This window comes from Glycine soja, chromosome 3 (genome assembly GCF_004193775.1).
Source record: "Glycine soja cultivar W05 chromosome 3, ASM419377v2, whole genome shotgun sequence".
Taxonomy (NCBI): domain Eukaryota; kingdom Viridiplantae; phylum Streptophyta; class Magnoliopsida; order Fabales; family Fabaceae; genus Glycine; species Glycine soja.
The window spans coordinates 6,165,558-6,175,795 of NC_041004.1; the positions used below are offsets into that span (position 1 = coordinate 6,165,558).

Sequence of the window (10,238 nt, forward strand, 5' to 3'; positions counted from 1 at the left end):
AATATGAAAAAGAAAGAGAGATGAATTTAATTACTTTTCTTTTTCCTTTCTTTTTGAAAGAGCATTATCAAGAACAAAGAGCATTATTATTATCGTTCGTACCCACTTCATTTTTTTAAGTAACGGTTGCTTACACTAATACACTTGGTCTCCATGTCATATCACTCTAATGAACACTCTTGTTATGATGCTATACTTAATTATAAAAAGTAAGTTAAGTAATCAATAGTATTGTTAAAATTGTATAACCATCACTTGACACGTTGGTTGGACAGTTTTATTTTTCATTTATGTTATTAAATTACTTAATTTGTTTTTTACTTTCATTTTTTTATTCTTTTCCTCTCAAAATCTGTGTAGTACACGGGTTTCCATGTTAATTTTTTAAATCAAAGAATTTCTAGCTACAAATCAATTAATTTCCTTTAACCACGGCCTTTCGAACCTCATAGGAGATTCTACGATATAATAGAGATAACTACTATATGCTAAGCAATATTTAGAAGTTCACAGTCTATGAAAATTTTATTATTTTGTTTCCTTCCCAGTTACATTTTTTCTTAAGTTTTTTCTCTCATTAACTTCCTTTTTCTTGGTTCTGTGTAGGATCTAGTAGTTATTTAAAAATAAAATTGAAATTATTCATCCAAGGGTTGTACATATATATAGGTATATTCTTCAAAAATCTCCTCCCCCTTCCTGTCAAAAGAGAATCTTTGAAAGGGCCAGTTATCTATTGTTATTCATATGGCCCCTTTTAACCATTTCAGAGGTGTATATCATTTATCTAGCTTTTGGAATCGTCTAAAATGAATCTGCTGTGATAGGGTTAGAAAGCTCCTCATCATGACCTGCTTCAATTCTCAGGAAGTAGCTAATATTTTTGTCAATTTCACTAAATCTCAATTAGTTTTAAGAGGAAAATTTAGCATGATAGAAAATAAGAAATGCATGATAGAGCTGGTTCATCTCCATTATAATACAATTCTTGAGACTTTAATTTTGGATGGACTTATCTTCATTCAAAGGTATCTCTAATTTTTAATTCTTCATGTGGCTTCATCATGAAATGACCTTTTCACTTTGTTTAGAAAAGCATAATCATTACTCATTAGTCCTTTTGTTTCTTGACAATCAATGATCTAGGCTTACCTTTTAATCATTACTTGAGATAGCATGAATATGTTGTAAAGTAGTTTAGTTCGGTCTCTTTGACAGAGTATCCAATTTCATATCTAGAGCAATATTTTCATTTTATATTAATATATATGGTGTGCTGTAAGAAAAAAAGAAAATTAATATATATGGTGTGAAAATTAATTCTGAATATAAATTAAGATTTGATTTTAAAAATAATTATTATAAAAATTAACAAATTTATTATATGTAATAATTATAATTATGATTAAATAATAACATAAAATTATTTTATATAAGTGTATAACACTTTTTCATAAATTAAATACATAATAATATTTTTGTTTATTAATAATAAAAGAATCAGCCTAATCATGGAATAAATATGATTATAAATTTAAATTCGTTAAAAAGTTGGTGTCATGAAACTTTTATTATAAATAGTATTTTAAAACGGGAATCACATAAAGATAAATTTTTAATTTTATATAACTAAAATTTATAACAAACACATTTTTGAATGTATAAATTATATTATAATTAAAATTTATAATAAATATTTTTAATTACATTATTAATTTAGATTTATAATAGAAAAATAAATTATCTCATAAGATTAATAATAATAATAAAATAATTTTGAAATTAAATTTTTAAAAAATGATAAGTTAAAAGGTATAAACAAATAATGAAAAATAAATTATCCCATAAGATTATTAATAATAATTAAAAAATAATTTTGAAATTAAATTTTAAAAAATGATAAGTTAAAAAAGATAAACAAATAATGAGATCAAATATAAATATATAGAGATAAAAAGTGGGTAATTTGAGATGGTTAGAGAAATATTTTGACTAGTTATAAAATATAATATGAAATGGTCATTCAAAAATGAAAAGAGAGCATAAAAAATATCGAGAATGTCTTTTTAGTTTTTATTTATTTATGTATTTATCCTTTATGGGTTTACTATCAGAATTTAAATGTAAAAACGTTTCTTTCATCCAAAATTCAAAATGTTAGTTCTCCATATGAGATGGACTAATTTCTTTTGTTATTGAAGATGTATAGGGAGTGATATATTCAAATTATCAACTCAAATTTATATTTTCTTTATTACGCTATGTACCAAAAATAATAATTTAAGATTAAATATATTAATAATATGTAGATTTTTTATACTACTAATTAATAATATTTGTTACAAAATTATAAAACAAATAGTAATATTTAGCACATAATTAAATTTTATTGACTTTTATAAATTATTTTGAAATAACGGGGTGTTTTTTTTTTTTAATTTTGGATAGTGTAAACCACTTCAACTCATTTGCTTTTTATTTGTTTTAATAACAGACTACTATTATTTTAGAGAAATGCTAGTAATATACATTTTTAAACAAAAATAATATTATTGATTGAAATTAGTTAAAAACTATAAAATTTAATGAATCTCATTTCCTTTTTTAATGATTTTTTCCTGGATTATGTAACTTTTAATAAACTAAGAAATGATAGAATCTTCACTAAAAGGAGTACTATTATAAGAAAACTTAACTAAAACGGTTTATTTTTAAATGATTATCTACATCAAATTTTAAATAGATCAAACAAAATAATTAAGATTAAGGATAAATTAAATAAAAGAATAAGATAAACAATAAAATTGAATTTTTGTTAAAAAATAAATAATTAAATTAAACTAGAAAAACTAAAAAATAAGACAATTGATTCAATGAAACTTTTAATAAGATAAAAGATGAAATTAAAAAAAAAAAAAACAAAAACAAGCAGTTAGCCAAAAAAACAAAAAAACTCATTCAACCAGCGTGAAATTGATCCAGGGATGGTTTGCTCAGAAGTAAAAGAGACTCAACAAACGCTCTCTTGCACAGAGAAGATCCAAAATTCGCAACAATCTCCTCTTTCTCTTTCACTCTTTCACTCTCCCACTCTCATTCCGCCGCCATGGACGATCAACCGTTGCAGAAAATCGCGATTTCGGGACCCACCCTAGCCTCCCTCATCCAGCGCTTCTCCACCTCCCCCTCCTCCCTCCACGGCCTCCTCTTCGGCCACGTCACCCCCCTCCCCCTCACTCTCTCCGACGACGACGACGACACCTCCTCCTCCGCCACCCTCCTCGCCATCGTCACCGGCTTCCTCACCTCCCCCTCCTTCCACGACTCCTCCGGCACCGTCCTCCCCTCCTCCCTCCCCACCTCCTCCCCCCTACTCGGCTGGTTCTCCGCTCGCCGCCGCTCCCCCCTCCGCCCCTCCATGCGCGAATTCTCCGTCACCTCCTCCCTCTCCTCTCTCTCCCAATTCTCTTCCCAAATCCAAAACCCAAACTCAATTTCCTCCGAATCCTCTCTTTTCCCTCCTTGCATCTTCCTCCTCCTCGCCTCCCCCTCCTCCTCCGACCACCACCACTCCCATGTCCACACGCACGAGTACCGCGCCTTTCAGTTCCGCCCCGCCTCCCTCTCCTTCGAGCCCCGCTCCCTCGACGTCGTCAACATCGGCCCCGCCTTCCGCGGCCACTACGGCGCCTTTGCCCCCAATTCCAACCTCCCGCCGCTCGACTGTGGGCCCCACGACTCCCCCATGATAAGCGACGGCGGCGACGAGACTATGGGAAAAATGAAGCAGGCCACCAAGGACCAGAGGGAGCTCAACCAATGCGCGGAGGGGTTCGAGGTTGGGAGGCTCAGCAGAATGATGGGGTCTGAGGCCAAGAACTACACCGAGGGTTTGGAGGAATTGTATCAGAAGATGCTTGTGAAGATTGAGAACTTGTCTGGCTTGGTGGAGAAGAGTTCTGCTATGGTTATTGAGCAGGTGAAATTAGTATTACTATTGTTGCTATTAGCAATATTATGTTGATGCCAATGCTCAACTATTATTTATATGAGCTTATAGAGCAAATGATGTATGCGCTGACAAGGTTAATTATCCTTATACTTTCATAAGGTCACTAATTGGCAATTGCTTTGTAGGGTAACTTTGTTGACTTTTACAATAACTGCTTTAATAGTTAAAGTCATGCCAATGATGACTTCTGATTGGTTGATTGTATATGAGTTTAATTTCGATGTACTGTCCAATGTAAAAAAAATATATTATAGTATCAACTAATCTGAAAATTGTTGTAAAAGTCAACAAATTTATCCTATATAACAGTTTGTAATTCGATTTCAGTGTAAAAATAACCCATTACATGGTCAATGCATGAACTATTTATTCTATTTTATTATCTATGACATGATGATTGTGATCAGAGTGCAGTTGCTGTTAATGTTGAATGATTATTTGTTAGATGACATGATGATTAATACCAGAATTGTTTAAATGTGGGGAATGGGAATGGTAATTGACTATGGGTACTATTGGTTTTATTTTGGAATGTGTTGTTGTCAACTAGTGTTTTTTTAAATAGAGTTCTTGCAGTTTCATGGCCTGCTGACCAAGATGTTGTGTATGTGTCATTAGATGCTGTATGCAATTTTAAATATTGGCAGAATTTTTTGTAGTTTTGGAGTTTAGTGGAATAATTTTTTATGAGTAATTTTATAATATAGGTTTATGGGTTGTTCTCAGTTACTTATGAAATGGCACTCAGTTCTTATCTTTAAGTTTGTTCTTGACAAGGTTCAAAGAAAGGGTGGGCCGCTGATAAAGAATCAATTCCAAAGCACATTGCTAGCAACAGCCTTTCCTTTTCTTTTCATAAAAGACAGTACCATTTGATTAGTTAGCTTGTAGGTCAGTCTTTATTCTATACTTGACTTAAAATGAAAATAGATGTGTGCTAACCCTTAACATAAAAAAGAGTAGTGGGGTTTTAGTGCAGGAGTTTTCTTGCCAGGGAAGAAGGAGTGGAGTAGGGGAATTTGTTGAGGAGAAGACTCAACTCTCAATTTGACCTATCTGGCAAATTGACATTTGGCAATTTTGTTGATATGAGATTAGAATGACTAGCTGAAGCATTGGTTGAATAGTATTGATGTGAATATGAACATGATACTTACACCCAAAGCTTTGAATGTCTAGGCAGTTGTAAGAAATGTCTTGCATTCCAGAAACCTTGGATTAAGCAGATGGCATCATGGTGTTGTCGCTCTGCGGTTTATTTCAAACTTGTAATTAGTTTTGAGGACTCTAGGCCATTATTTGTTTAGGTCTATAAATAGCAATTAGGATGATTAACTTGAGGTTGCTTTGAGGAACACCTAAAATCCTACCCCAAATAACACAGACTAAGGTTATATTTGAGCCCTGCTATCCCTTTTATAGTTCCTGCTATTTACTTTCATGTTGAATGAAGTTGTTTTCTGTCCATTTAACTTGCCCATATACAGTTCTTTCTTACATACGTGCTTTATATTCCTGGTAATGCTAATTATTTACTTAATTCCTTGCCTTTATTGTTTCCTTTATTTTTATTTCTTTATTTTCTAAACATCTTACTTTGTTGCTATTCTTTTTATCATTCCCTGTGTATATCTTTTATTTCATGCTTCAAAGTATTCTATTTTTAGTTATTTTTCTTCTGATTAGTATCTTCCATATTTTCATATTTTTTACCCCCCTCTGCATCTTATTTTCTTGTCAATTTACTTTTCTTTCCAAGTTAACTTTTACTGGATTACAAGTGTACACTTTTGTTTTCAGGTTGTTTTTGTTGATTGTATTTACTTCTCTTCATGTTCAATTTTGTCTCCTTTCATCAATTTAGTTGTGTTTTGTCAGTTATTTATATTTTCCTACCATTTTAATCCTTCTTTTCAATTTCTTTTCCTGACAGTTTACATTATCTGTTCTGTTTCCTAGTTTCTACACATTCCCTTTATGTCTGTTATATATTTGCCAATTTGACATGCAAAGGAGTTTTAGACCAGGGATTAGTTTGGCTGCATTCTTTAACTGTGGGGATAGAAAATTAGTGATTAGGATTTTTGTGTGTGTGCCTGTCTACCTGATAGAAAATTATAGAACTTTATGCAGTTGCTAACTCTTGCTTGATTTTTCTTTGATCAACATTGAACAGGAGAATCATAATAGGAAGTTGAAACACAAAATTTTAAGATCTGCTGCCTCAGAATAACTACCTTTATCAACTGTGGTGAACCCTTCTTTTTTTGTTCAGGTAAGTTTTGTTTTTAAATTGTGTTAGTTGTAGAATTTTCATTTTTCAGCAATCTTCTTGAATAAATTAGTAATTTATCTACCAAAGAGCAGATCAATTATATTGTACAAGTGGTTTATCTCTCTATTCATACTAGTATGCCTTGTCCCTTGAGAGTACCTTTTATGTTTTCCAGTTTGCACAAGCAAAACTGCGTTGACCTAGTTGAATACATTCCACTGCTATATAGCTGAATCTTTCTGCTACACCTTCAAAACTTTTAAGAAAAATATATACTGTAGATTTCAACTTCTACAGTATGCAATTTCCTGAAATTTGTTAGTGTGAACTTTATTTTTTAAAACAATTCAAGTTCCAGGTCACATATTGAGCTATAAAAGATTGACACTTAAAGAAAAGATTATGATATTTTAACACATTACAAACTTTGACATCCCCAAGCAGTAATCTTTGGATATGAAAATATTAATTATGATATTTAACACTCAGATGATTTTAAAATGTTTTATGCATGCAAAATATATCTCATATTTCTGTGTCGAGAGCATGCTTTTTTTTTTTTTTTTTAAATAGACATAAAAACATACACATTTCTATAATTATTATTTTTTAGTATATATGATGATGCCTTGTCTCCTTATATTTTGAAATCTGTTGTCAGTTGTCACATTATGTTATATAGGGGCTTATAGACAGTGTCCATGTCTATGCTTCATAAATGCTATACTTTTGCTGATTCATTTGGATCTATTCATCAAATCTTCAGTTTCAAATCATTACCAATGCAAGAACTCTGCTGGGTATTATATTCAAGCTCATTCACTATTCACATTCATTATTTGTACAAATTAAACCAAGCCGTGGTTTAAGAGACCAAGACTAAGTATCTTCCTAGTAACTCAGTTCATTTTGACTTTAGCCATTAAAAGTTTCCTTAGACTTAGTATTTTTCCCTCTCTCAAAGGATTTCAGGGGTTTGACATTTATCATATACTTTGCCTCGGAAGTAATAGCAAAGGACCATGAATTGTGCCCACCTGTGCAGGTGAGTGGAGGAAGGGAAAAATAGGAGATCTATGGTGTTCATTCCTGTTACTGTATTTTGGAATTTGGACAATGCGTGTATCTGTATGCTGTCCATATTCATGCTTCATGGGTGTTTGGTTGTGAATTGTCTTGCAGATTTATGAGTAATTATATCCCAGATTCTTGATAAAACTTAGCTACAATCCTTCTATTAGAAGACTTTACTGAGTGTGTTGGAGGCAAAGCCCTTTTTTGTACTATGGGAACACTTACCTGATAATATCATGATAATGGTAAAACATGAGGTTTTTATTTTTATTGGAAACATAAATTAATTCTGTTGAGATTGAGAATAATTCAGTCTGTCTTTGACATGAGTGTCCAGTTTTGGAGGGCTTATTTTAGTGGTGATCTCTCCAGAACATGAAACAAGGCAGTGTTTTTTGCAAGAATCATGTTGGCATATAACATTATGAGCATACATAAAACTTTGTAAAATCATTCTTATGTCCAGCAAGAATCTCTCATGATGCATATTGGTCAGATTACTTATGTCAAGTAGCTTCATGCACTCACTAATGTCGTGGTTGGAGAAAATAAATATTAAAATTCTGTGCATACATTGCATTCATATTGTCAATCATCAATGTAACAAGCTTATATTATATTATATGTGGCACAACAGTGAAGATTAGCAATGGACATTTTCAGCGTTCTGTGCCTGATCTGGATCATCAACAGTTTCTTCTGGTCACTTGAAAAATGAGCATGCCTTTCTAGACCATTTGGTCGGCCTGTGGTATACATGCAGTCCAGCACTCCAGCTATTGTAGATGATGTATTTAACTTTTTGATGACTCTTCAATCTGAAGAAGGCAGTAATTTTGCAGAGAAGTTGAATGATGTGGTCCTTCTCAATACAAGAATGATATGATGTTTTTTGATCCTCACCCTGTGGCATATATTCACTCCATGTAATGATATGCCAACTCTATTATGTATTGCATTTTCACCTTTAGTTGCTATGTCGTTTTCACAAGGTCACTTACAAGAGAAATGAAATCAACATGCATTGCGGTATTGTTAATGGTTGCTAACTTATCTTTCTACTCCATGTATAGTTGTTGCTGAAATGCCTACCTTTGACAACTATGATTTAATAGCAGAAATTCTATTTTGCACTCGTCAAGTTATTTATTGGTAAATAACTTTGATTGGTTAGTGGTCTGACAATTCTTTTGTTAATTAGTCCAGAATGTTGCCTGCTTTTCCCACCACCTCGACGACCTTCTTCACCTCCCATTGTTGTGACTCTCCTGCCCTGTCGTGTGACATTATTGCCTGAGTTTACTATAAAAAAACCACTAGGATCCCCAATAATTTTGCAAAATAGGGCAAAACCCTAGGTTATTCTTTCAGATACACCATTCATTAATCATCGGGAACTATACATATAGGAATTAAAACCAGGACAAAGTGAGCCACTAATGAATGCTAAATATTGTCTGGAGCTTCAGAGTGCTTCACCAGATCTAGATCTGGAGCTTCGATGCTCCAAAACAATGTCATCCTCGAAGATTCCATCATCCGCTCAATTCTGGAAGAGACTGACTCCATTACCCCCATTACCCCCATAACTGATAACTGCTATTTTATCGTGGTGGCTCCAACAACCGTGATCTCACATGTCAACAAGAACCTCCTGTGGTTCCTCGATCCCCACAAGATCAAGCTTCCCTTTGCTGATGAGGTAACCCTTGCTTTCGCTCGAGTTCACGGTGGTAGCTGGAGTTATGAGGAGGGTTGTCGCCACCTACAACTTATAGATTTGGTGTTGTGTTCCTAGATCTGGTGTTGCGTTTTCATCTTCAAGATCTAGATGCTAGAACCCGGTTTTGGAGTTGAGTTCCTAGATCTAGCGAACCCATATTGGTGGTTTTGTTATTGGTTTTGAGGTCACAATTTTGGGTTTTGAGATTTGGTTTTGATTCTTTTGCTGAATGTTTATAGTGGATGTGGATTGTTGAAGATGAATAGGAACAACATAAAGATAATTATGGTTTTTAGTTGTTATTATGTTGAATTAATTAATTCAAAATTTGAAAGTTGACAGAAGAATAACATTTTAAACGGAAAATGGAAAAAAAAAGATCAAAATGAAAATTTTGAAAACACAAATAAATAAAATAAAATATTTAAAATTTAATGTATCAAAGCATAATGGACCAAAAGAAAAATTAAGCCTTTAATTTTCTATTAACTTATTTGATCTCTTTTGTTCTTGTGCTTGTGGCACAAACTTGATGTGAAGCAGGAATCGTGGTTCGGAGTTGCTTTACAAAGCATGTTATAACCATATGCAAGGATCAAATATGAAATTTGAAATCATTTTTTGTTTAGGAAAATTGGTGCATGAATAATGACAGCAAATTCAGCATCTCACCTTCTTAGAGATGTACCTATTTGGAGAATATCCATCGTTGTATTCAGTCTTCAGTCATATAGATGAAAGGAAGAAACGTCCATGAAATTAATTATCAGATTATTGAGTAGAGATACAAGTCACTCCAAGTTGATATAGCCACGCATAAAAAAGCTAAAAAAAATACGAGAGAAGTACCATAAAATTAACTCATTTGTATTTGATTAAAATGATCAAAGATACAACAATAAGAGTATGTACATACTCTATTTAAAGAACTTTTTTTTTGGCCAAAAATAGGCGTATAAGCGTATAACTCCATTGCAACAAAAGAGGAATCTCAACTAAGTTGACACCTTGGGGGAACCAAATCACACCCAAGGGAAACAAGAACTATGTAAATCTGTATAAGGCCCTTGCCTGTACCTAAGGAGAGATATGAATGAGATGGGGAGTTTCATCATGTATAACCAAAATTTTATGCACCAAAAGAGGCAAATTTG

At 32.8% G+C, this 10,238-nt stretch overlaps 1 protein-coding gene across 8 annotated transcripts; it reads left to right on the top strand.

Annotated features, from left to right (window-relative positions):
- The first annotated feature begins 2,955 nt into the window (after positions 1 to 2,955).
- LOC114406058 lies at positions 2,956 to 8,500 on the top strand. 8 transcript variants are annotated; one of them, XR_003665338.1, is made up of 5 exons: positions 2,956 to 3,979; positions 6,189 to 6,287; positions 7,054 to 7,170; positions 7,252 to 7,332; positions 7,999 to 8,500. XR_003665338.1 is itself a non-coding variant. In XM_028368625.1 (3 exons), the coding sequence occupies exons 1-2, from the start codon at positions 3,107 to 3,109 to the stop codon at positions 6,243 to 6,245; spliced, it is 930 nt and encodes a 309-aa protein (XP_028224426.1). In that variant the 5' UTR covers positions 2,956 to 3,106; the 3' UTR covers positions 6,246 to 6,287; positions 8,025 to 8,500. The 8 variants fall into 8 exon arrangements, 2 of the variants coding, with proteins under 2 accessions (XP_028224426.1, XP_028224425.1); XR_003665340.1 differs by having other exon boundaries at positions 8,025 to 8,500; XR_003665341.1 differs by lacking the exon at positions 7,999 to 8,500 and adding an exon at positions 7,470 to 7,657.
- Positions 8,501 to 10,238: the final 1,738 nt, after the last annotated feature.

Coding starts and splice junctions, on each gene's coding strand:
- LOC114406058 (XM_028368625.1), top strand. CDS start 3,107: ATGGACGATCAACCGTTGCAGAAAATCGCGATTTCGGGACCCACCCTA. Junction 3,980..6,188: donor CTGCTATGGTTATTGAGCAG/GTGAAATTAGTA, acceptor AACATTGAACAG/GAGAATCATAATAGGAAGTT.